The 27946-nt window shown below is 38.4% G+C and overlaps 1 protein-coding gene across 1 annotated transcript; it reads right to left on the bottom strand.

Moving 5' to 3' along the window:
• Positions 1-3077: 3077 nt before the first annotated feature.
• On the bottom strand, positions 3078-27356 carry SLC13A1 (solute carrier family 13 member 1). Its single transcript, XM_013194573.3, has 15 exons — positions 27229-27356; positions 24666-24794; positions 23829-23965; positions 20525-20712; positions 19877-19934; positions 19721-19787; positions 19054-19214; positions 14401-14520; positions 13072-13170; positions 12881-12982; positions 6419-6522; positions 5654-5763; positions 4847-5008; positions 3774-3911; positions 3078-3641 (listed from the first exon to the last, which is right to left on the bottom strand). The coding sequence occupies exons 1-15, from the start codon at positions 27325-27327 to the stop codon at positions 3501-3503; spliced, it is 1815 nt and encodes a 604-aa protein (XP_013050027.1). The 5' UTR covers positions 27328-27356; the 3' UTR covers positions 3078-3500.
• Positions 27357-27946: the final 590 nt, after the last annotated feature.

Here is a 27946-nt window from a genome sequence, read left to right as displayed (position 1 = left end):
GCAAGGAATCTCACAGCGCCTGTAAGGAGCACGCAGCCAGCATGGCGCTCTGTGCCGGCCACCCACCAGGTACCCAGAGAGCCAAGCCTTTTGAGCTCCTTTTTCCTCCATCTCAACACTCTCAGGTGAGGAATTTCCATCAGTATTAATCTCTGCGCTGCAGAGATCTTAATTTTGACTGAAAAACATCCTTAGAAGGTTTAAAAATAAGTTAGCAATAATGTCAGCTTAGCTCAAAGATTGTGTCTGATCCATTCCTTACACTTTTAGCAAAACAAGAAAAAAAATGCTAGTGAAACACTACCTTTCCACTACTACCAACTTGTTTATTCATGACTGGTTTGCATACAACATACAATCTGTCAAAAACCTACGCTCAATCATTTCATTTTTGTCACTAGTTTATCATATTGTGACAGTTAATATGCTGGTCACTGACAGTTTATTTATAACTCTGCATTTCATTTTGGTAACTTATAAATACACATGGCGCGGCAAACAACTTTCATTACTTTACAAATCCCTTCCTTCTCTCTTTGCACATAATTCACTCTGTACACAGATTGTAGCAAAAATACTTCTTAAAGTGCATTGTTCATTAAATAATTTAAATCTTCCTTCTCTTTTGCTAAGCAACGATCTTTTTCAGGATCTACCAGATCCTGAAAAAAATTACTTAGTTTAGGGAAATTCTGTGGTCTGCATTATGTGGGAGTTCAGATTCACACATGGGCCTTTCTCAACATATCGTCTATGATCCTATGAATAAACCAAAAAGTAGAGCAAAGGAATGGCCGAGAATTATCCAGCACAAACTGAGCTTCAGCTTATGCTGAAAACAATGTCACTTACGACAGAGTTGACAACTTCTGCAGAGTTCTCTTAAATGGTTCAAAATGATTATTTTCTTCCACAAAGGTACACAACTTGAAGAGAGAATACAGGTGTCAAAGCATGATTTAATTGCACAGTGCATTTGTGGACCTCTCTGGGCCTCAATGTCATATTCAAGGCTGAGGTTACAACAATCAGTTTTGTATTCTGAACATTAACAAAACCAGGGACAGCTCATAAGCACTTAACAAATTTCCTCTCGCTGAATAGCGGTTGTCACATGATTAAAATACTGTCAATTCCTTGCAGAGCAGACCAGTAGAGGCTGAAAATACCACTTTCACTGAGAGTAGTGAATGTCAAGCCACAAAGAGGACTTTCCCCTACCCTTATGTTTTGTTAAAAAATAAAAAGCATTTTTTTCCATAGAAAATATTATTTCCCAAATAAAAGGTAAAAAAAAGTCTATTCCACTAAAATGAATACTAAAATGAATACAGTATGTTTGTTCATTTGTTTAAAGACAAAAAATATTCACCAAGAGGACAGAAAAGCACTGAAGTATATTACCCAGGGAAGCCGTGCTGTCTCCATGTTGGAGGTTTTCAAGATGTCACTAGACAAATCCCTGAGCAACCCAAACTTAGTGCTAACCTTGCTTTGACTGAGGTTGGACAAGATGGTCCTCGGAGATCCCTCCCACAGGAAATATTCTATGATTCATTGCTTCCAATGCTCTTGAATAATCTGGAAATTACTGACTCAATTGGAAATGTAATACCTGGGAACCTTATAGTAAGAGTACTGTCTCAGCTGGTTTTCCTCTCTATGCCTTCAGGATCAAGGGACTACATAAACCACGAACTCCTTGTTTCTCTGCTGCACATCCTTCTGCGAAGACACAGTAAAACCTATGTCTTTGATTAGCTATTTGTATATACATTCCCCTATACTACCCGGTGAGTTAGAGGCTCCATTTAGCTGGGTGTTGCATATCTGTGACCATAATCATTACTGCAGTGTATCAATTAACACTCATACAGTGGCAGCTCGTGATTGGCCTAGTCATTAACATAGCCCTATCTTGCTCGGCACCGTACAAAAAGTACAAAACAGAAAAGAAAGAAGTTAGCCATCCTAAAGAGATAGCAGCTTCAGCCATGTTGGCAAAGTGTGGTGGCACGTACAGACAACAATTAGTACACAGAACCATCATCATTAAGAGAAAGTGCGTCTTTACTCCAATAATTCATTGCAGCTGAACCTGCAACCTGTAGCTAATAGAAGAAACTATATGTATAACAATCCTATACGTTTTATTCTGGCATTATAGACATTGTGGCTGACATCTCTGCTCTAAATGCACACTAACAAAAATAAATGTAAAAAAGTAAAACATCTAATCAAAAAACTAAAGCTTTTTTTTTTTTTTTTTGGTTGGAAAATTTGATAATTTACAGGATCCGTAAAAGACAGATTAAGGCTTACATCCATCATTGAGGTGACCCAAGGGATGACCCAACCTAAATACATGCAGATTTGGTTCAGACTAATAACTAAACACTCTTTACAAATTGTCGTGTGTCCTCCCAACAGGTGAAGAAACAACTCCATAGTCCTTACTGTGAAAAACATACAACAGATATATAAAACATCAGTAGCTGAAGATATCTCTGAACTGCAAGCTTCTTTTGACTACATTGCACTTTTTTGTTTCTAAAATTCATACACTAGAATCCTTAAACTGCCGCCTGTCCTGTAGAGGTCATGCGCCTCATGATGAAGATGCACTACAGTCTTGTTATGATGGATTGAGCGTTACATCTTCAGCACTCTATCTTGTGCTTTCATTCACCAAGAGGATATATCTCTACTTTTGGCAGAGAAGTATGATGATAATTTAGTCTCCATTCATATAGATCAACTCAGATCTATCAATTCATGTTTATACTCGAAAATTCTAGACAACATATACAACTACAACGACGCGTTTTAGTGAGGTCCTGGAAGGAGATAGATTTTAAACATATGCTTAAGTATATATTCTCCTTCCAGATTACAAGGTGCTTAACAGATAAAGTGCTGTCTAAGTGACCATGCTGCTCTTCTCCCTTTTTTGCACATTTGACAGGTCTGTAAACCATATGTTGAGGGCAATCCCCCAACCTGATCTTTTGTTTATCATCAACACCATTTCAAATAGCATTCGAATCTAGAAAACAGAAAAACAGTATGTTCTTGGACAAAACCCAAATGTCACCAGGGATCATAGTAAGAATAGACATTTGAAATAATAACATCTAAATCTCATTATTTCTCTACCCTGAGCATGGGGGCAAACTGCCAGTGACAATGGCTATGTACATTTAGTTTTTCCTTCATAACATGAAGATATAAACGTTCAGACTAGCTGAACTATATTAGAAACTTGATCTGACTAGATGATATTTAAAAAGTCTAGCATTCTTCCTGATTAGACTCTCAGACCAGATCATCAGTCTCTTGGATTATGGAATAAGTCATTTACGGTAACGTGGATCCCTATTGTTATGGTGACAAAAAGCATTTTAAGTGACTCACCACATGCCAGTGGAACAGAAAAGAAACAAAAACAATCCAAACCAATCCCCAGGTTTTGTGGTGGTGTGTTGTTGTTTGTTTGTTTTTTACAACCCCGTGCTGTTTGAAGAAATGATTGGTGCCCAACTTGGGTAAGTATAGAGATCGAATATAGGCACTATCCATGTCATAATTCCAAGCATAACTACAGCAACTCCGATGATGTTAATGCCCAAACCAGCTTTCACCTAAAGGAGGGAGAAAGGAAAGCAAAGACTAATATCAAGACTGTGAAGAAAGTTTTTAAAATGGTAAAAATCAGACAATAATGTTGCAGAGTGATTATCAGAACCCTTTGGGTAGTGTTGCTTAAAACTCACCATGTCCATTACAGTTAAATGACCATATGAAAATACAATGGCATTGGCTGGGTTTGCTACTGGAAGAAGGAATGCAAAAGAAGTACATAGTGTGGCAGGTATCAAAATGAAGAGTGGGTTCACGTGAATGGCTTCAGCCTGCAGAAAGAAAAATAAAAGAGAGAACAGCTGTCAGGGGATGCATTTGCTAAATGAAATACATAAATGCAAACTTACTATATTAACACAAGCAAACTGTGAACTGCCAGCTTAAATAGTGAAAAATAACCTTTTCCGGTAACTCCTTTATAAGATTATATCTGAGAATGCTCCAGAGGAGAACAGGTATTTCTAGCACAAGATAGTTAATGAACCCTAAATTCACACCTGATTTTTCTCTAATTGTAGTTGAGTCTCTAATACGAAAGACTCTTGCAGAGAGTGTGGGCACAGCACAAGCACTAAAACCAAAACACTGCCAGAAAGATGATGAAGTTGAATTTATGTATAATGCACAGGAGGTACTCAATGTAGTGAGGACTGAGTTTTCTTGTGAGAGAGGGAAGGGGGATTAGTATGTGACTAGACTGGTCAAGTGGCAAAGACTAGAAGATAGCCATGATAAGTGATGAAGAAGAAGAACTGGGTGTTTTGATAAAGATAACGAGAAAAAAAGGACAAGACTGAGGAAAGGAGAGAATGAGAAGTACGTCTAAGCACATCTATTAGACCTCTCTTCTTTTTGGTGACAGCTTGAATGGTGCAGTGTTAACCATTTTTTTTGAAAATTTGGTCTAGAAGAAACACTGAGAGCGCTGTCCTTTCAAGTGTTTCCATTATACTCAAATAGGAGTAACAGCTTCAATTTTTCAGTATTGCACTTTTATCCTAATTTTACTGAATTTTCAGCATCTCTTGTAAGAAAGCCCCAAAACAACCAGCTATCCAATGCACATGGCAATAAAGAAAAAAGAAAAAAAAAAGTTATGAGGTACTTTATGCAGACTTTAAAAAAAAATGGTTCTTTGAGCAGCTGTATTATTACATGGATGACAGAGCACATTCTGGTTAAAAGCAACCTCTATGATACTCACCAAAGGAGATAATATAGGCAAAAATATCGTAATGGTGGCTGGATTGCTGGCCACTTCTGTTACTGAAGTGACAATAAGGCATGATATCAGGATAACCAGCCACAGGGGTAGTGATCCTAGAGGGGTCAATTTACTTGCTACCCAGTCAGACAGTTTTGAAACCTGCATAAGGAATATGACAACATGATTATGTTTTACAAAGCACTGAACAGAAAACTATAATGAAATGGTATTGAACAGGAATTTACTCATCTGTTAATTGTGAAGTATTTGTGTAAAATAGAAAAAAAAATCTGAAATATTTCTATGTTCCTACCACATGTTTTTAAGTGCATTTTTCTAAGTTACTGTTGTCCTGTAGGCACCCATGCAAGCTATATTCCATTTATTTATATTTGCACCTTTGAGAAGGTTAGAGGAGATGTACTCAGAAAATTTGTCCTACGCATACATCAGGCTTCATAAACAAATCTTGGGCCAAGACCTGTTTGATTTACTGGAGTAGCCAGCAGGATTCTGCATAGGAATTACCTCAGAAACCTCTACACAACTCCTACCACATCGGGCTTAAATTAAAACAAGTAATTAACAGTAATCATCATTGTTCATAGCATCTGAAGTCAAGGAAAACTTTTTTTTTTCTCACCCCCACTTTGTAAAAATCTTGCATATTCACATTTATCCTGTTCAATATTGTTACAAGAACAATTTGCTAAAATAAGAGAATAACCTTGAATCCACTGCATGTCTGAATTTTGTCTGATGTGGGTCATGCTAATTGCACAGATCTTCTATAAATTGCATTACCTCACAGCCGTCTGCCAATGCAAACCCGCCACCAACAAGAATAGCTATTTCCCAGGGCATGCATGACTGAAATTCCTTCCAAGTAATCAGTGGAGCGTAACCATAAGCAGCTAGAGGAAGAAAAGAAATCATAACCACCAACATTCAAAAACATCTTGAAAAACATCTTGAAATTATTTCTCTGAAGAAATACTTTGAAAATATTCAAAGGCAAAATCTAATCATTATAACCTGAATAAAGTCTTTGACAGAAACAACCTGTACATCCTTGGCTGCTGGGAACTATCACAGCTTGAAGACGACAGCTACAAAAGTTTCCACCAGCGGAGCATTGTCCCCTCTCCCCTCCTTCCCTGTGTGGAAGACTGCTATGGAGTATCAGTAAGATAAACTTAATCAACAAAACTCTACCGTTCATACAGATTGCCAAGCTAACACTCTTTAGGCCCATTTAGGTTTTGATCTCTGCCCTGTGTAGCCCAATTCAAAGCCTGTAGCAGTCTCTGGAAAGATGTTTTTCACTGGTGCCAGAGGGCTGCAGACAGCGGGCTACTGTACAGCACTGGCTCGTGGAGCTTGCACTGCCTGCATGCTGTCACCCACTTCTGCTTCAGGGAGGCTTCATTCCCCCACAAGGCATTATCCTGTATTAAGGTTGTGACATTAGTATTTAAAAACATTCCTCTACTGAATGCATTGAGTTGTGTTTAAGGCCAAACCTTCGACACCTTATTGTACCAAAACCCAGATCAAAAGATACTCAACTGCTTTCTCCATTTGAAGTCCTAGACAAAGTTTTTGCAGGAATAATAAAGAACAGGAGGCCAATCACTAAGGCAGTTGTTGAATCCGTAGCATAGCCTTTATACCTGAGTTAACAAGAATAACACAAGAAAAAAGCATGTACATATATACAGTCAGGACAACAGTCTATTACATTATGTGCCCATGTCCAGGTGCGGGCTCCCCCGTGAGGAGAGGCCGGGGCTGCCCCATGCTGGATGCACTCCAATGGGCCCAACGCAGGCACGGCTGGGCCCAGCAGCCAAACTGGCAGCACATTCAGGAACATGTGTTTAAGAAAGAGTAAAAAATGCCATATAGGATGTGACGAGTGAAGAAAATAAATGAGGGAAAGAGCCTTGTGACCACCAAGGTTGGAGAAGGAGGAGGGGGAGGAGGTGCTGCAGGCATGGCAGCAGAGATCCCCCTGCAGACGTGAGGAAGAGACCATGGTGGAGCCATGGAAAAGTCTGAGGAGAAAGGAGCAGCAGAGAGGAGCTGTGACGGACTGACCACAGCCCCCATTCCCCAACCCCCTGTGCTGCTCAGGGTGGAAGGGCACAGAGTCAAGGATGAAGAAGTAAATTTGAGCTTCAGGAAAGGGAAGGAGGGAAAGTGTTGTTTTAATTTGTCTTTGTTTCTCACTGTCCAAATCTGTTTTAATTGAGAGTAAATAAAATTAATTTTCGCCAAGTTGATTCTGTTCTACCTATGATGGTAAGTGGTATGTGGTGTCCCTGTCTTTATCTCTCCCCGTGAGCTCTTCCATCATATTTTTTCCTGCTGCCCTATTGAGGAGGGGGACTGAGATAGCAGCTGGGTGGGTGTCTGGCAGCTGGCCAGTGTCAGCCCACCACATCTGCAGAAATAGAACATATAAGCCCTATAAATTCATCAGTTTGTGTCCTGAGTAGACGTGCGCTACTTTGTCATGCAGGAATAAGCTGGGGGATGGAGATGCTTGGGATTAGCTGCTGCTTAAACAACTCATTTTCACAGTTCAGTGGTAAATTTAATAATTTTAATATGCTCTGTAATAGATCCAGTCCAACAGGCCTTAAGAGCACTGTGCCTACCCACAAAGAATGATGCTCTTGTAGCTAAGGGAAGACAGCAGAACTTTATTATCCTACTCTGCCTGTCACCGCTGTGGTCATAGACACGAGGGCCGTGTTTACTTTGAACATTTCCTGTGGGTGAGAACTCCTTGCACCAGTGTTTTTTCAGCTGATCCAATTTCCTTCAAACTAGTACAGAGTACAAGACCAGGCAAAGTGCAAAGCTGACCTCTGAGGCCATTTTAACACATCCAGCTGATTCTGTTAGATGGTGACATATCCCATCTTATTTCAGTCAAGATAGTCTTAGTCATTCAACAGAATTAAAAAAATTTGCTAAGAAAGTCAAACCCAACAGTTTTTAAAGCTCAGTCATTTTTTAATATTTACTGTAAATTATTCTTTTTTCCTGAACCAATATGTTAGTCCTCTCAGCCTCATACTACATAATTCTCTGCATTTTCAGTAGGTGCATGCATAGCTTCCCAGCAGATCTCAGGCTTAAGGTTTTATATTAAATCAAGGCTTTTCACCAAAAGGGAAAAATCATCTCTAATTATACGTTACAAATGTATACTCTGGTAGATCCCTTTTCTTTAACAATACCATTAGGTGAGATTCACAAAACCTTAATATGCATAGCACACTGATATCACAGCCAGTATAGTTTTAGCTAAAACTGTCACAAAATGAACCTGCCATAAAAGTTGAAGTGGCTCACTAATACATTTTGTCTCCTGTTTTCTGTTGTCTGCTAGCACAGAATATGCTTTTAAAAAACAAGTTTGTAATGGTTTGTTAAGGCAGAGGGTTCTGCCCATATATCAACTTTAGCCTAGGTCCAGGTACACTGGGGTTAAAAATCAGAAAATCCCTTCCTCTAGCATCCTATCCTGCACTCTTTTAAGACTTTATATATGTATATATATATAAAAATACATATATTATATAAATTATATATATAATACTATATGTGTGTGGGTCATATAATGTTATATACATTGATAAGATCCCCTGTGAGCCTTCTTTTCTCTAGGTTAAACAGTCCCAGCTCTCTCAGCCATCTCTCATAGGAAAGGTGCTCCAGTCCCTTCATCTTTGTGGCCCTTTGCTGGACTACCTCCAGTAGCTCTGTGTCTGTCTTGTACTGGGGAGCCCAGAACTGGACACAGTTCTTCAGGTCATGTATGGCCTCACCGGTACAGGGCAAGGATCACCTCCCTGGACCTGTTGGCTACTGTCCTTTGCTGCACAGTCCTTTGCCGCAAGAGCACACTGCTGACTCATGTTCAACTTGGTGTCCACCAGGACCCCCAGATCCTTTTCTGCCAAACTGCTTTTCAACTGGGTAACCCTCAGCATGCACTGCTGTCTGGGGGTCGTTTCTCCCCAGGCGCAGGACTTTGCATACCCCCTTGTTCGACAAGGAAAGTGCAATTATTTTGCCAACAACAACAACAACAAAAAAAAAAGAACAAAAAAATATTCCTTGTGCCAAACACTTTTCTCAGAAAACTTGCTTGGGAGACACACACACAACATCCTACTGTTAGTCATACTATTATGGAGACACACTTGAGACCTTTCCAGACAGTAGCTCTTCAATAATTGGTGAATTTTGAGATTAATAATTTTCAAAGTCTACTTATCCAAGCTGTAATGCAATTGCATATACAATACCGACTTGCTTGTAACACTGGAAATCTGATTGTTATTTAAGGAAGTAAAAAAATCCATTGATCAAGGAAAATGCACAATGACTCCAACTGATATCATTGTAGAAAAGAGGACTGTGGGCAAAAAAAAACACACAGTGGCCTTGTATTAGCAATAAAGAAAGGAATAAACCATGAAAAAAAAAAAAAAGGAAGGAGAAGAAGAAAAGGGAAAATATGATGACACAAATTCAGGCAAAAACCTGAGGAACAGTGAAGGAAACCCACCTTGTGTATATCAGCTCTAATCAGCTGCAGCCCAGTGTTGAAATTTCTGTTTCTTATGAGGTTCATAAAGTGCTAGCCAAAGGCCAACTTGAAATTCATCTAATTGAAGCTAATACCCTACAACCTGGCATCAAGCCAGGACATAGGTGGAAACTGCTGTAGCAGAAGCGATGTGTGATCCTTTGCTGTCAACAGATGGAGAGGAAACAGGCATTTTTACCCTGCACTTCCCTCTGTAGTGTTATAAACATTGATTAAAACATTCTGCTATCTGCCTCCAGAGGGAGGTAACAGGGGCTCAGGGCAGCACAGTAATGGATTAGTCTTTGATAGACCTACAAAATTTCCTTGAGAAAAATTAACTTACAAATGTAAAGTGTGTTTGAAAGGCATTTGATTTAGTATGGCTATTAATGCTTCTTAAAAATGAACTCTACTCAGTACCGATACAGCACAAATATGGGTAAGAATTGCCTGACATTTCAAAAAGTGGGGAGGATATCATCATTGAATACCAATCTTTCTGCTGGGATTTCAAAGAAATCAGTGTCTATATTTTAAAAGGGTATTCAGTAACTTGTGAAGATGCACACGAGGGGCTGAAAACATGAACATGGATAGTGAGAGTGATAAGAATTTGTTTCTTAAAGCACAACTTGAATCATTCCATTTGGTTTGTCAAAAGGAAGCTTGTAATGTGATATAATTAAACCAGGTAAGTATATCCTTAAAGCAATTATCACAAAAAAAAAAAAAAAAAAAAAAGTAATCTAGCAGGGAAAGACAAAAACAGATGGCTGGAAGCTATATGCAGACAGCAAACAAGGTGTAAATTAGTCTTGTTTATTTTGGCAACAGAGATGAGTATGTACCAGAATAAACTATCAAAGAAAGTGGTAAATGCCAAAATATGAGGAACCTATATTTTTCCACCCCGAAATCAAGCCTGGTTGCTTTCTGGGAATTCATGTTATAATAAAATAAATCTCTACCAGGCTTGACATGCAGAAACATGTAGCAGCTTCTGATCTTTAGCATGTTATAAGAAATGAGGTGATGGTCCTGTCTAGTTTAAGACCCTGGGACTGTTGTGCAACCTACCTAAAAGTTCTCACTTAATGGCCCAGGGGGTTCTCAAAGTTACTTTAGCTCTGACATTGCAGCTGTGTTCCTCTAGTGTAATGGACAGTTTTATAGTAAGGTCAAAGCTCATCTGTGCAGGTGACAGAACTTCCTTCAGGCTGACTCAAGACTGGGATAAAATCCTGTAGAAAATAAGCACTATCATAAATGTAAGGGCAGAAAATATTTCCATACATTTGCTTTCTTTAACATATACTTAAGGAAGTTGTGCACATGCCTGTCACTCTGTACTGAAATCCAAAACACTGAACAGTTGTGTGCGCACAGGCAGTAGTGAACAAGTGCATGAGAGATGTAAGCCACAGTTCATGCACTACAGAAGCCCCTTGGACATGACAGCAAAAAGTGCAATGCATTGATAGATGCCTTTTGCCTGGTTTTTCCTTTGTTTTCTTTAAAGATGATGGTTAACTACTACTCCTAGCTGTACCTGTGCTGGCTTCTTACCCCACTCATCATGACTGGGAAGTTTTCTGTTGCTTATGAAAGTAAAATTGTAAATTCCTGGTTTGATGCCTGTCAGCGCAATTGATGGATAAATTAAAGCTATCTAGAAATAGGAAACGTCTGAAGAGTAATACGTGCTTTCTTCCCCCTTAAAGGTTTTGTTAAAGAATAACACATGCTTTGTTTCTCTTCAGGTTACCTCACAGAAATTATAACATGATTCAGCTTGATGTGACATGACACGTGCTTGCATTCCCTTCCAAGGAAAGCATCCACAAAGTAACATCCCCACACAGAACCTATAACCATGCTTGGTATGAGAATATTCTGCTTTTCCCTGTCAGTGAACATTTTCAATCCAGTGAGGATTTTCCTCAGACAACAGTAAACAGACAACTTCAAATAGGAAAATGTAGATCTCTGGACTAAAATAATTCATTTGAGTAATAAGACCCAAATCTGAAAGGTTGTTTACTAGGTCTGTTTTTCAGTATCAGATGTATCTCATTAAATGGAGCTCAATGAGCACTGAATGTTAATATGAAGCAGAAAGGGGGGCAAAGCCAGCCTGATTGCTTAGCTGGCTGATTGCTTGATTAGGTCAACACTCCAAAACCCTTTAAGATTACTGTGGTTCATATGAGACAATGACCATCAGGTCTATTGTTATGAGGGAAAAAATGTTCCTTTGCAATTTTTGGGGTAACAAAAAAGTAAATCATTTTAAAACAATCTTAGTTTTTATGCACTTCTTAATGCTATTTCTACCAAAAATAAATAAATAAATAAATGAAATCTCCCCACTTTAAATCTTCAAAGGGCTACATTTATTCCTTGCAATATCCCTTGCCAGATGTACTAGCAGAGCACTGGTATGTGTGTGCATGCTTGTGTGTGTGTGTGAATGGTGGGAGCATATTTAAAGAGAGGAGGGATGATGGATGTGAGTGCACATGTCATTCATGTTAACATCAAGTTAACATCTGAGTCTAATTCTGGCCTTTGACTCAGATAGTGATAAATGTTAAATCTACAAGGGCCTAAACAGCACAAAGTCCTGCTCCTCCCAGTCCCTCCTCCCAGTCCTCCAATTACTTCCCAGTACTCTAGAGCAAAATTCAGACCTTTATCACAGAACAATGCCAAAATTACAGTAATTACAGCAAGAGAACAGGAGCTATTACAGGCATCACTGTGTTATAGATTCTTGGAAGACCAAGCAATTTCTTAGTGATCTAGGTGATCCTGGGGAAGGGACTACATAAGCAAGCTGAAGCAAAAGGACAAAAGTGTAGTAGTTCCTGAATAGCTCCTGCTTTTTGATGGTTTGTTTAACTGTGACTTTGTGAGAGTTATGTATGAACAGATAGTAATTTATATCAATAATTAAAGCTATCAAAGCAGAGGATGTTGGCCAGTATGCATAGAAGTTGGGCTGTCATTAATGGCAGCAGATCAAAAAATCCTAACCAAAGATCTTGTTCTTGCAACTGCAGATTTGGCAAGGAAATAGGAAAGAGTAACACCAATCATGCCTTCTCCATCACCAGATCAAGTCTAAAAGCTAGGCATAATCCTTTTTAGAAGGTACTTTGTTTAATCTTGCAATGGGTTTAGGACATTTCAGATATTGCAGCACATACCTCTATGGAACTGCCAGAGTTGTGCCTATTCTCTATACACTACAAAAGTTTTAAAAAATGTCATCGTGGCAACTTTCCATAGTATTAAATGCATTTTTTTCTATTATTTTTCCATTTTTTCTTTTCTATTTTTTTTTTATTGTGAAGTAAAGAAGGTATGCAATTAAGACATGGTACAGTTCTCACTGGTGTATCAAAAAGATTACTTACTTTGGGAAAAGTGAAGACCATCCTGGGATGAAGCCAGGTTCTCTGGTAAACCACAGCAGTGTCATTAAAATGAATAGGACAAGTGTAACAATTTCTGGGTAGCTATAGCAGAAACACAATGGGTTATACATTTTCTTGAATTCACACTTGGGTTTACTTGTTCTTGTCTGCAGGTTCATAGTTTGACATACCTCATTGGTCCAAGCTTCTTGTATTCTTCCTGAATCACCTTTGCTGAGGCCTCTTCTCTAGCTGTTTTTTTCTTGCCACACTTGAACATGCTTTTAAAACTGGAAGGTAAATCAGCAATATTGAAGGATGGATTAACAGTGTATGCAGAAGAAAAAAATGTCCACCCTTTCCAGTTAGCAATAGCATTTTACAAAAATTTCTCACTTTACAATGCAGCGTCTCCCATTTAATTATCACATATTAAACTGAGCACATTGGAATTAATTGGAAAAGTCCAGTGGGAGATTGAAAGAGGCAGCAACAAAATGTGTCCTGCTATAGACTAGCTCATTTGTTTTATCCTATAATGGGTTTAGGACATTTCAGATGTTGCTCACAAGAAGGGTGAAGCTTTAATCATGGGAGGTAATTGAAACAATCAAAAGCATAATCTGTCTGTTTAATGAAAGTCATACATGATTCTGCTTTACTCTGTTTTTTAATAAAAAAGTTAGTATTACATAAGTAGCCTGCATACTGATCAGCAGAACAGTTGCTACAAGTTAGGTTTTCGTTCTTCCATAATATTAAAAAGAACACTATCAAAACAATCAAGAAAAAATGAAAGAATAAATGTTCAGATACAGACTGGTAAGCTTGGGTTTATTCTAAGTCTGCTTAAGAGTAGGCAGTCTCACTTTTCATCTCTTGAACCATACGTAACCATGTAACTGGAAGACAGCAGGCCCCATTGTTATCTCTGCAGGTGTTAGTGAATTCATGGAAAACAAGGCTTTGAAGAATCAGCCAAAAATAAATATTATTCTCTGCAAAACCTTAAAAGCACAAACTCCAAGAGAAAGAAAAACATGCTACCACATACAAATTTTGGAAAAAATGGACTTTTTTACTTTACATTCAGAAACGGAGTCATCCAGCTTATATCACAGGTATTTCTCAAGTATTCAAGTCAATCCCTGATTCCAGCAAAGAGCAACATCCTGCCTGTCTAACATCTTCAAGTCTTAGACTAAAATGCACATAATTTCCATATTCTTTAGTCTTGCACACATGCAATATTTAATTGTGATGTGTGTATATTCTAAAGGAAGGGATATCATCATTTATGATATAGACTTTTCATACTGGGCTGAGTAGTCAAGGATCCTTACTTTAGAGCATTCTTATCCCTTCCAGAGATGCAGCTCTACTAATCAAGGATGTAAAACCGCTGTAGCTGCATTATCTTTTTAACAAGCCTGTTAAACTTAGGTGGAATATTTACTCCTGGTATAAAGCATCTTTTATATCATCAACCTTTACTTTTATTGATTACATCGTTTACTTACTCAAACCCAAGGAAAAGCCACTGGAGCCAGACCCAGGAGAGCACCAGAATAACAACTGTGATGGGGATAGAAAGGATAAACCAGGATCCAAAGTTGATGCACTTGCAATCTGGGTAACGTCTGGATGAAAGTTTAAAAAAAAAAAAAAAAAGTTTAGTTAAGCTTTGCAAAGGAATGAGGAATGAAGACTTGAGAGAAGTGCCAGAAAGCCCTCTGCTGCAAGAGAGTGCTTCTGGCTGGCAGCTGCCTTCAGCATAAAGTGGCCTCTGGTGACCTCTTCCTTCACCCTCCTATGCTGTTCCTGATCATCATGACTACTACAGGAACTGTCCCTGCAGCTGTGCCACAGTTGCTTTAGCATCAGATCATCAACAGATCTGTGTATATCCCACTGATCTAGGTGTGTCTAACCTGTTCAGGAGGCAAGGAAGGGCCACTCACAGTGTTAAGGGCCACTGGGACTGCAAAGAAGCAGAATTGAAGAAAAGCTGCTCTCTGAAAGGAGACTTTTAGCACAAGCAAATATGCTTGAATCTCCAATGAACTTAGAAGACAACAGTGGAGACAATGTTGAGACGTTTATTATTGAAGGTTCCATAAGGTATTCAAAACTCATTAGAAAGAAATTTATTATTACTAATTTCCAGAAAAGGTGGGGATGTTTATCTGTCAGGTAGATTGTCTCTCAAGTCACATTGTCTCTTTGAGGCTGCCTTCATCTGCTGTTTGCAGATGTGGGTTTGACAACCACAGCTCTCCCTGCCATGTGCATTTCAAAAAAGGAGAAATGGGCTTGGGTCTTCTGAAAGAAATAAATTTACTGTTGAATGAGATAGAAGCCAGATAGGCAAGAAGGCCAGAATAATGAATCCTATCTTTAGTTTGTCGATTTACTTTATGAACAGATTTCTTTTCATCTTTGAGCCCCTGCAGCTCTGCTGAGAGAGCTTCTACTGCTACAAGTGAGAAAATTCTAGCCTTCTTGGATAGCCTTCTTTCTTCATGCAGAAATCAGATGGAAGGGAAAACACAATGTCCAGAAGGAGGCTGCAATGACTATTTTCAAATATTATGCAATCTTTTGTATTTCATGCCTTGCTAGAAGAAAAACAAATGCAATGGTCTCATAGGTCATTGAGACAATAAATGTTTATTATAAATGCTATCTCACGTTATGCAATTTTTAGGATTAACCTATATTTGTTATGATGCTGACATATATTGCAATTAAAGTGGCAGCTGGGACTAAACTACAACGCCTACCCACTTCTTGAGATGGATGTGGTAAATTGCAATTGTACATAGTGATGAGACAGTGAAAATGGCTGTTATATACTATTTATAGATTACATGGCTATTTAGCTTTTATTAGATGATTAGCCACATTGATTTTTGAATGTACGTATTCCAAGATAGGAAAAATGACATCAGCACAGCAATGACTTAGCATTTCATCACTTGTTAAGTATTATGATCTTATTTTTTGACGTAGGCTTGATAATTCTTTATTGAACAGAAAACAAGCTCTTGAAAACTTTATACTAAAGGGTCAACTCCATTATAAAACATTAATTCATGTCGGTCAGGTTTCACAGTGAGTTTGTGCAGTGCTGAACATATATTTAAGCATTTATAGTAATCTTAACAATAAAGTTATTTAATCTTCATTTCAGTAGCAAATATTCCTCAGGTAGATTGGATAATAAATATAAATGGTTACAAAAAATGTCTATTAAGTAGCACTGGCTGGATTATCTGCTATAGTTGGCTTATAGGTCTTGCCTGAGGCAAGGATGGACAGGACACACTGAACTAGTTGTTTTCCAGATCTGTTTTCTGCAGAAAATGAAAACGTGATTGATTTTAATAATTCCTATTTTGTAGTGATGTGGTCAGTAACAGTGCACTCCTTCCAGGGAAACAGTACAAATGCCAACAAACTTGTTTCGTAGAACAAATCCAGACAAGATTGATTATTCTTTTCATGACTTTTATAAAATTACTGAGGTTGAAAACAATGTAATGTTGGCAAAGTCTGATTCTTCACGTTGGAAGGTCAAACTCAGTTATCAGAATGGCATTGGGGAAATTGAGGAAACTGTCAGTGAGCCTGACTGGAGAATCAAAGGTTTCCTTACAGGATTTACTCTTCCTTAAGCACGGGAGAGCTCAGTTTTCTCCTTGGCAGTGCTGTGTATGACAGGCTTCCCTCTGTAACCTCTCCATAGCCTTCCCCTGGGTGCAGCTGCCTAGGCCCTAGGATCCGTGGCGCCACTGATACAGACCAGTTGCAAACCTTGGATTGCAGCTCAGGAGAAACTGCTTAGTCATGTGAAAGAGCTGTGAGAAAGTCTGTACAGCACAGGTACGTAAGATAAGAGAGGTAAAACTGCAGATATGAGGTACTTGGCAGACTGTAGCAGCCTGAATGATTCAACAGGAAACATACCAGTACAGAAGGGGATAAAATACTAAACAACAACAAAAATGGAGTCAGAAGAAAGAGACCCAGCACCACTAAGGATCTGTTCAGGGAACAGTGAGGACCAACTTATCCTCACTGATGCCCCCTCGCAAGTAAAGGCTTCTGGGTATCTCGTGGGAAGTGGTGAGTAGAGAAATGCTTAGCCTACCAGCTCTCTAATCAGCTTCTTGGTATCAGAGCCAATATTTATATATTTTTTTCACTTGGATATATTCTAGACACTATATTGTAGTGTCTCTTTGTGCACAATTAAATAATGAATAGAGTGACCCTGAGAGGATCAGTGACAATTCTGTCTTGAAAAGCAGCCCTTGGGGAAGTTGGTCTCACTGGCAGGGATGCTTAGCGTCGTCGTTGCCAGTGCTTGCTTCTGCTCTGTGCAACAGGGCTTAATTGCGTGTCCTAAATCAACAGCAGGCTGAGGATTCCCAGCAAGGCACAGACTGCAACACTAACACAGAAATACGACCTTCCTCTTCATCTTTTTCGTATTACAAATGAAACGGAAGGAAGGGGGAGAACAATAAACACTGATCGTAGCTTATTTAATACTAAAATTGGGAAGTTATGAAGAACATAGAATTCCTCAGTGTTTTGTCACTGAGGTGGAGACCCAAGCATATTCTTGGTGTATACAGCTCTTTTGCTGAATTATCCTCCTTATGATGCTTGTTATGATGCTTATGAATTATCCTCCTTATGATGCTTATAATGCAAAAAGGTAGACTGCAGATGTGTCCAAGTCATGCTAATGGGTCAATTCCCCCTTCAGACAGGACATAAATACAATTGAGACCTCTTAGTGGAGGGGTGCAAGACAGTTAAAGAGAAAAAATATTTGCACAGTTAGGTGGTAGATACAGCTTAAGTTAAGGATTAGGCCCAGTGGTTGTGTAAAGATTAAACAAAAACCTGGTGGGGTATAAAACTGGATTATACACACAGTGTTCCATGTACACCTCATGCTCCTAGCAGAGGATGAAGACCTAGGGAGAGAACAGCAATCTGCTTATGCATTCTTGAAGAGATTGTTAACAGCTAAGACAAACTGAAAAACCAGCTGCAAGCCAGTTTTTTTCAGGTTTCCTACAACTTCAGGGAAATGAACAAGAACAGTTCTTATCCCTAGTAATTGATCTTGGATTCTCCTAGGCTTTTGAGTATGAAGCCTGCTTGAACCAGAAATGCTTGTATGTTTAAAAGTTGTAAGTTTATAACTTATATGTTTAAACTTACATGTTTAAAAGTCTGAAGGACTTACAATGCCACAATCTGCCCTGTTTGTTTTGCCCCAATAACAGGCAATCTCTCATAATTTCCGTACTGTTCCATTGTTGCTATCAACAATGTTGCTACAAGGTCTGGTGCAGACTGTTTTACAGACTGTACCACTTCAGCTCTCTTTACCAGTATGTTGAAGGCAAATTTCATCCATTCACAGAATACAGGTTTCACTGTTCTGCTGTCTACAATACAGAATATTGGGCAGAGGGTAATAACAGGATTGTGGTTTATTCTTTTTCTGTGTTAAAATTAGGGTAGGAATATTTCTGGCAATGAGTAATTTGCAGAAGAAAAAAAAAAGTTAAACAAGAACTATTGGTTTTTCAAAAGGTCTGGAACAACACCTGCCAAATTTAATTTTGAAGTACTTTTAATTAGAAAAGGAATATTAAAAAAATTAATAACCTCAAACCAAAGTGTTCCATTGAAAATAAAGTTTCAGATTGGCTTGAAATGATTTGCTTTCTCTTTGACTAACAGACCTAAATTTCTCATTTCAGCAATGCACTAAGCATAGTCTCCTGGAAGTCTCCTGATTCTTTCTGCTAAGTGGACCCGAACTTAGTAGTGTTTTTCTCTTCATACAATCCCATTCTTTTCCATGCAGATACTCAAAGAGTGGAGTACTCCTCAACCAAAGAATGGTCATCCTTTAGTATGTATTGGATAATCGCTAACAGATCTCCATGTAAGTCAAATACAACCATGCAATTTCATTTTAACCCTTTAACAAAAATAAAGAAAAGAAAGTAACAGAATCAAGTACGATGAAATCAAAGGGTAAGGTTTCTAATGCATTTTAGGGGAGCCATTTGAGAGCTCAAGGAAGATCAGTTAAAATTCTGGATTAAGAAGAATACAAATAGTTTAATATAGTCTCTTACGTATTGAAGTGCTCAGCAAAAATCAAATTAGTCGATGTTCCTGTGATTGTTGTCAACCCTCCAATGGTAGCAGAATAAGCAATACATAAGCACATCACTTTGAAAATCCCACTGTATTTGTCCTCTCTGCTTTTTCTCCCTGTTTCAGCAGGTGGTAGGTTCTGCTTAGTAAGAATATAGACTGATTAACATATAAGAAGGCCTCACCATCAAGCACAAAAATAGGATTCAAGGATGTCCCAGAACAGTCAAACAATTTTTTTGCTGGTAATACAGCCATACGAAGTGTGGTTTGGTTTGCAGTGGCAGTGCAATTATTCATGCAAAGGAAAAGAAGGGAGAGTCAAACCCTGAAGTCCTTTGCCTGAACTGCCTCAGTCTTTACACAGGAACTTCCTTTACAAACACTGATATATATACACCTGATACATAGAATCTGTTCTCTGATGAGGTTGGTTTAATTATATAAAACACCTTGGAAGCACAAACCCACTAACAAAATAACAAAGTAAGCAAATTGTATGTATATGTGTATCTACACATATATTTATTCACTTAAAACTAGCTTCACTGCTAACAGCATCATATTAGGTGTTACATAGGAGTGAGATTTGTATTAAAACCAAATTGCACTCATTAGCAGCATAAGAAAAGATACCTTACATACCTGTTCCTTTTCTTTTTCATTTTCCTTTTCAATTGTGCACACAGTACTACTCATATCGTTGTCATATCTGCAAAAACATAAGTATTAATTGCAATAAACAGATGTTCTACTTAGATGAATTCTTAAGAGAAAACTTAGGAAATGAATAACTATTACCCATTAACTTGTTTGCCTTTCTCTGTCCAGTCGCTGTTTTCACATTCTCCTATATTTTCTGTAAGACATTGACAGAAAGACAAATAAGTGTCTAGGGGTACAAAACTGGAACGTCTCTATCAGCGTGTCCCATTCCTTGCAACTGCTCTGTATCATCCCATGAATACATTTACAAGTGCAAAACAGCTAAGTTGTGCCCTAATCCTCCACAACTCATATTACCCCAGGGTCTCAATCTCATAACGATGAGAAATCTTCTCCTAATTTACAATTCAGCTGTGTATTTAACCAGTTTAGATTCATTTGTTCTTCCAGTGTTACCCTAGAGCTTAAAGAGCTCTTTTCTCTTGCTAACATTTAACCTCCTGTGTATTTATAGCCTGTAGTCATATTTTTTTTCAGACTTCATTTTACTAGGCTGAACAAGCCAGCCTCTTGTCTTCTCCTCTCCTGCCGTATTCTGCACCTGTTCAGTTTTAATTAATCTTTGTGAATGTGAGAGGCCTCGTGCACAGTAATCAAAGAGATGTCTCTCAACAAAACACATAATGATGCTATTACTTCCCTAGCCCTTCAACTTCATGTTATGTGGTGTATGGCGTGCTGCAGAGTGAGGGTGGGCAAATGAAAACTGCACCGTATGCCTACCATCGAGCTCCAGCGCCAGGTTGGTGGAGCCATTAGAGTAAGACATCTCCAGTGCGTCGGCTTCTGCTTCAGCTGCGGCGATCTGCTGAGCTACAGCCTCTACAATCGGCATCACCATGGCAGCCGCAGAGGTGTTGCTGAGCCACATCGACAAGAAACTACAGCTCACCATGAAACCCAGCGTAAGCCTGGAACGGGAGAGACGAGTCTGTTACTGCTGCAGCAACACCTCCTATCACCAGGCTGTTTAATATAAATGGAAAGCATTTTCAACAGAAAGCTTGAACATAAGAAACAGTAAACATTTACAGCTTGTAACTGACCTCTGAGGAAGCTGAGGAATTAGAATGATTTTGATCAAAGATATTTTCATACTGAAATAGAGTTATAAGGGTCGAATATAAATATAAAATGGAAAATATAAATATAAATGGAAATGGAAGAAATAATGTTTATTTACAGAATAATGCTGTATATGAATCACCTCTGAAGAAAGAGCGCCATGCATGTCTCAAATTCAGATAAAACTTAAAATGGCTATACTGCTAATGCTATTAGTCTTGTATTGTACAAGCTAGCTCAAAATTCTGGGCTGTGAGTCGCTTAGGCTGTGAGTCCTCTGGATATCAGTCCAGGTGTTACAGGGAGAAGTATTAGCAATTCAGTAGGTGGCACTTAGTTTTTAACCTACACCTCAAAGTCTAGGGATTATTTGTGCTTCGATAAAAGTTTTATTTCATATTAAATAGGAAAGTGAAGGTCATTATAAGAGAAGGTCATTATAAGTTTTGGTCTGTTCCTGGCGCAGCTTGTGCTAAGTTTGCTTCAAGATAGGAACTGCATCTACCTTACTAGAGTCGCTCTAGGTTTGCACTAAAAAAAAAAGCAAATATTCTGTCACATCTGGTGATCTTAGGTTAAATCTGACATACAGACTACATTGCCATATTTAATGCATCTCTTGCAGTTGTAAATGAGAGCAGTTCTCTTGGCTTCTTGTCCCAAGGTGTTGGCAGTGTCACAGGACACCTGCCATGCATCACCATAGCAAGGCAGCAAACATGAGCGAAGGGACTGTGGTGTTACAGCAGTTTATGAGAAGTCACTTGTGCAACCTGAAAAACTCTTTGTCTGGCCTAGATCAAAAGCTTTGTGTGCTGATTACTCAGCACATGAAAATGAGATTTAATATGAAAATAATGTAAGCAATGTATTATGACATAAAAATAGCATTCACAATGCCTCTCATAGCCTTTCATTTCAGCTAATGGCAAAAACATTTCAAACTTGCATTTTTTCTCAATATGGGCACAAAAAGTTCAATACCTTGATACCCTGTCTTTCCTCTATGCACTTTTAATTGCATAACGACAAAGTGATCTGCAGAACTGCAAGTGGCAGACCTGATTCAACACAAATTGTCAGCACTATTATAAATCCCATTAACTTTACTCAGTTCTTGATTAGGTCCTCAGATGGAAGTTGGGGAAGAATTGTGTTTTCAGGAGAAACATTTATGCAGAAAACACTGGTCCTGCTGAAAACACTCCTGCTGTCCTACACCCACTACTGTATTCCCCATGTCCTCTACTGCAGGAAACTTCTACAGTGATATCTCTGCCTTGGGCTGGATGTGGCTCCAGTGTGCACAAACTGTCTGGGGACTCTTGCTAGTGGAGGAGGAGGGTCATGCACAAAGAACAGCGTGCATCACTTTGCAGTGGCACATAGCTTATGAGCAACAGATGCTGAGAGGCAGGAGGATCCTCTCCTTCACAGATCATCTTATCATAAACTTATCCTGTCACCATAATTAGGAAGTGTGATAGAGCTGAGATAGGAGGGATTCTGCTTCCTCAGGGTTACAAAGCTATCTGTGGAACTGCTCCAGGTATCTTCAGCAGCCGGATGCAGGTTTCTGCATCCACAGCATGTTCCTCAGCAGTGTTCGGTTAGTGGAGCACACCATTGACTCGTATTCTCCCTTTCAAGATTTCATCCAAAAGATAACTGCATACAGTAGAAAAAGAATGTAAGGAGTATTTTGTCAAAGAGAAAGAAAGAAAGAAAGAAAGAAAGAAAGAAAGAAAGAAAGAAAGAAAGAAAGAAAGAAAGAAAGAAAGAGAAAGAAAAAGAGAGAAATAGAGAAAGAAAGAGAGAAAGAGAGAAAGAGAGAAAGAAAGAGAGAAAGAGAAAGAGAAAGAAAGAAAGAAAGAAAGAGAGAAAGAGAGAAAGAGAGAAAGAGAGAGAGAGAAAGAGAGAAAGAGAGAGAAAGAAAGAGAGAGAAAGAGAAAGAAAGAAAGAAAAGAAAGAAAGAGAGAAAGAAAAAGAAAAAGAGATAGAGAGAAAGAAAGAGAGAAAGAGAAAGACAGAAAGAAAGAGAAAAAGAAAGAGAGAAAGAAAGAGAGAAAGAAAGAGAGAAAGAGAGAAAGAGAGAAAGAAAGTTTCTGACTTTTTACCTCCCATCACTTTCTGTTTTCTGAGAAGGAGTCATAAGCATTGTATATTCTGGGAAGCCAGATTCATTTTACAGATCTTATCTGCAGCCTCACTGATGTGCTGACAGATGAATCTGGGGGCCTAAAGCTTTCCTAGAAGCTTTCCTTGCAAGCAAAGAAAAGTTTTCACTTCATAAGATATATGTTGATAGCAAGTCAGTAAAGAGTGCAAGATTTCATTTCTCTCATCACCTCATCCAGCTGGGGGAGTTCCTATTCCTTTGATATTTTCTTCACAAGTTGACAAAGAAAAAAACATAAATAGAGACATTGTGCTTCATGTGTTTTTCCTTTGCCAACACAACTTTTATGACTTTATTTTCTCCCTTCTGTATCTCAACTCCTTTTTTTGTATTCGTGAAGTTTCCAGAATTTTGCAAACAGTACTGAGATACAGATAAATATAAAGCATAGCACAGATTTTTGGTTGTAGGCATCAGGTATGGAAAGTACTAACCATTATTAGGAAACAGGACCCTTACATTATTCACATATTCATAAGTTTTTGTTGTTGTTGTTGCTGTTTAGAAGGTTCCTTATTATGAGCAGAATCACTGTAGGGAACTTTCAGTGCTATAATTAGATAATATAATATGATTCTGTGATTCTGTGATTCTGTAATTAGTATTTCAGCAAAATAATAAAGTGTCACCTACAAATCAATCATATCATTTCAAATATCTGCTTTGTTTCAGTAGAAAAGAAAGGGTGGATATCTACTGCAGAATAAGCAGTAGGCAATTATTTCTGGAATTCGAAGCTTTCCGCAAGTATTAATGTCCTCCAAGACATTGTTTAGCACGTACCATGCAGGGTTGACACCCACCAACATCACCATTCTCAAAGCCACTCTTTTGTGGAAATTCCATTTTTCTATTGATGTTGCCAAACAAATTACTCCCATTAGCAACAGATGAAAGTCTTTAAAATAAGCAGATGCCACCTGAAATAAAAACAAAAACATGTTTTGTTAATAAGATGGTGACTTTCTGTTAGTATTTGATATTATCAGTTCAATACAGATATATATTGAAATGCATACAGAGAAAGATTTTTGGTTTAAACTTTCATTAAAGGTTTCATGTAAAATTTCATTAAAGCTCTTAATTTCATTTAAACCAAATAACAATGCGCTAAAGAAAACAATGTTAAAACCCAAAGAAAAATAAGGCTTGCCATATAAACAACCTAAGATCATCAGTCACGTCTCACGTACAATCTAAATAACCAATGAAATGCTGCTTTTTATTAACATAGCCACCTATTGAACAGAGAAAAGAACACCTTTAAACATAGAGATTTAAAATATTATCATCTGTGGTGTCGTCTCTTTGATGTGCAGATAGATTTTGCACAGGGGGTCTTTACTGTATCATACTGCTTCCGTAACATTAAGGATATCTTAAATCTATCTAGCATTTTCCCATTGAGTGGCATCTAAGCACTGAATCACAACCTAGGAAAAAAGAAAAAAAAAAGTAAAAAAGAAATATGGACTAGTCCTAAGGACAAATCACATGAGCTTGAGATAGGCCTACTGTGACTGGCACTCAGCAAATCCATGGATTTAACCCATCCTGTTCTTTCTTTGCAGATTTTGTTATTGAAATCTATAGTATGATAGGAAAAAAGAAAAAGATTACCTCCTTGGATTCCATTATACCAAACAATGGGAACATAAAGGCAGGGAGCAAAGCTGAAACAGCCAGCGGCAAAGCTTCTGTGAGCCAAAAGATGGCAACTACAAACAGTGTGTATGCACATTCTGCTTCCTAGAATACAAATAACACCAATGAAAACAGGAGTGGATCACACAGAAGGAAAAAAAAAAGTCACAATTGCAAAAAGTACAGCTATGTCAGCTGAGAGATTACCTCCACCTGGAACTAGTATGAGTCAAGGGACCTGGATTCAGGGTACTTACTGTCTTCTATTGATAATCTTGCTAAGGTACAAAACAGTCTGTAAATATTTCTAAAGAATTTTTTGGAAGACTTAAATTCTACCACTTATGAAAGGGCAGAAAAAAAGACAGTTTCCTTTTCCTTCAAGCACAATTAATCGTATAGCTCATTCTGGAGCTTTCTCGGACCATGAATGAACATAAATAATAGAGTCATAGAAACATTAAGGTTGGAAAAGACCTCCAAGATCATCTGGTCCAACTATCCCCTTACCACCAATATCACCCACTAAACCATGACCATGTGCCAGGTCCAACCTTTCCTTGAACACCCCCAGGGACGGTGTTACCACCACCTCCCTGGGCAACCCGTTCCAATGCCTGACTGCTCTTTCTGAGAAGAAATGTCTCCCGATTTCTAACATGAACCTCCCCTGGCACAACTTGAGGCCATTCCCTCTAGTCCTATCGCTAGTTACCTGCAAGAGGTCGACCCCCAGCTCCCCACAACTTCCTTTCAAGTAGTTGTAGAGAGCAATAAGACCTCCCCTGAGCCTCCTCTTCTCCAGACCAAACAACCCCAGTTCCCTCAGCTGCTCCTCACAGGACTTGTGTTCCAGGCCCTTCACCAGCTCCGTAGCCCTTCTCTGGACATGCTCCAGGGCCTCGATGTCCTTCTTGTAGCAGGGGGCCCAAAGCTGAACACAATACTTGAGGTGCAGCCTCACCAGAGCAGGTACAGGGGGATGATCACCTTCCTGCTCCTGCTGGCTACATGTACTATTTCTGTTACAAGCAAACATCACATTCTGCAGCTGCAAGCACACAGAATGCAACTTTTAAACCTCTTGGAGTGTTTGCAGTCAATAATAAGTCAAATTTTGGCTCTTCTGTAATCAATTAAATTTTGTCACCAGTATCAATAAGGTGAGAATAACATCTAATATGAAAAACATTGTCCGAGCCTGACAAGAAACACAGTTACTGTTCTTAAGACTTGTAATTTTAGTAAGTGACTTTCATTCAGAATTCTGGAAAACAGGATTTATTTCAGTGCTGCCAGTAAAATGCAGCCATCTCTTTGCTGATAAAGAACAAATGAGAAAAGTCTCGGCTGAGGGAGGAAGAGTAAACATGGAAACAACTGAGGATGCAGCCAAATATAAAGAGATTAAGTGAACCTAGTTTCTTCTAGAATCCTAGAAGCCCATTTTTTATAGTTTTGATTTATATTTCTGCTCTTGAAGAAAATGGATTAGATCTTTTAATGTCAATGGTTAGGATATGAAACTACTTAACAGCAACAGAGACTGTTTGCAATAGAAGAGGAACTGAATGAAATGGGGCTGGGAACCTCTTACTGAAATCAAGATTAAATCGAAGTCAGTCATCTATGTCTAGCATTTATTTTGGGGAAAGCTTGTGTTATATATGAAACAACTTAAGAATGCCAATTCACTTATCATCTAACAAATATTTATCTCACTTAAGTACCACCACATTAAGAACTTTGCAGATTCCTAATGCTCAGAGAGGAATAGTGAAACTGTGAAGTGAGACAGCGTGAAGCCTGTTGCTCTGTATCTGCTATCTATATGTGATGCGAGGATTTCTGAACTGGACTTTAATGTATTTTCATTATACATGCAATGTATAATGCATGTGTGATAACGCATCACAGGAGAATTCCATTTCATTCTGCTGATATCAGGCTGTGCCAAATGGAAGCACTAATACAATAAGATAGCTGTTCCATCAGCCTGGAGTCGTCACAAGGGTTACTGAATGCCAGCAGAATTTATTTCAAGTGAAATAAAACTAAGGTGTTCTACCATAACCTATGCTATATTTAGGAACCAGAGGGAATTTCTCAGAACATTCATTCCAGTCATTTGCTGTCAGACAACACAGTATATGATGAACTTAACAAAATCTATCATCAAATAAAAAGGTAATTTCATCTGTCAGTTCAACTCCACTGTCAAACATACAGAGCTGATTAAAAGTAGCCAAAATGTAATAGTAAGGACAGGATTTTCAAGGTGGTCTGGGTGATGTTAAATGAGAAAAACATTTCCCAAACAAGAAAATATATATATAATTCAGAGCTTCATGCAACCAGCACAGAATCTTACATTAAAGCTGTTGTCTTCTATACATTTCTATGAAAATACTGCGAGTTGACCAAACAAACAAACAAAAATCCACAGTGCAAACATAATGAAGCAATTTTGAAAAGATCTGGGAGTCTCAAGCTTGACATACAGCTGCAAAATAATTACCTGTCACAGCAGGTCACTTACTTTGGTTTTGATGATGAGTGGGAGTGGAAGTAAAAGCAGTGGGGTGAGGACAATGAGCAGGAACCTTCGGTAGACTAGGAGGTAGTTAAGAATCTTCATGGCTGATGGCTGATGATGAACTTTCTTGCAGAAACTGCTGAAAAAAATAGGTCTGACTTTAAATAGCTAACTCTGATTAATATTTTTCCAAACTATCACCTTTAGCCATTGCTAAAGCAGGCCAGTAAACCAAGTTAAAATTAAATCTTGCTTTTTATGGTTTTAGTGACTTTATTAACAGTAGGTTGATAAGATAAGTGTTCATCATAAACCAAGGCTAGATGCCTGTCTCCTTATGACTTTCTCCCCCTGCCTTTCCTCATAACAAATCTATGTAATTAGAACAGGTTTTAGGCAACTAGATAACCAAACATTTCAGGTGCTCTCCCAGTCACTGCTGGCTACTGTAGGAAACGGAAACATCCAATATACATAGAATATATGTTCAAGCCCAATTATGTCATGAAGTGAAAACATATAGAAGATCATTTTGCTGGACAGAGTTAAAAATCTTCTGATTGTCAAAACTTAAGAGGACAAGGTCTTGATCAAGCATCTTGATCTAGCTCTGAACTTTTCTTTGAGCAAAAGCTTGGACTAGATGACCTCCAGAAGTCCTTTCCAGCCTTATTCTTTCTATTGATTCTGTCTTTCTAGAGTTTGAAATACATGAGAAAAA

This window comes from Anser cygnoides, chromosome 1 (genome assembly GCF_040182565.1).
Source record: "Anser cygnoides isolate HZ-2024a breed goose chromosome 1, Taihu_goose_T2T_genome, whole genome shotgun sequence".
In the NCBI taxonomy this organism is placed as follows: Eukaryota; Metazoa; Chordata; class Aves; order Anseriformes; family Anatidae; genus Anser; species Anser cygnoides.
Note: the sequence above shows the minus strand (reverse complement) of the source record. Positions and strands in the feature narration are given on the sequence as shown.

Excerpts from the sequence above, each read along its gene's own strand:
- SLC13A1 (XM_013194573.3), bottom strand. The coding sequence starts at position 27,327 with ATGAAGATTCTTAACTACCTCCTAGTCTACCGAAGGTTCCTGCTCATT. Across the intron at positions 13,171-14,400 it reads TGGCTTTTCCTTGGGTTTGA|TTTTAAAAGCATGTTCAAGT; the intron begins GTAAGTAAACGA and ends TTTACCTTCCAG. Across the intron at positions 3,642-3,773 it reads ATTTAACTGTAATGGACATG|GTGAAAGCTGGTTTGGGCAT; the intron begins GTGAGTTTTAAG and ends TCCCTCCTTTAG.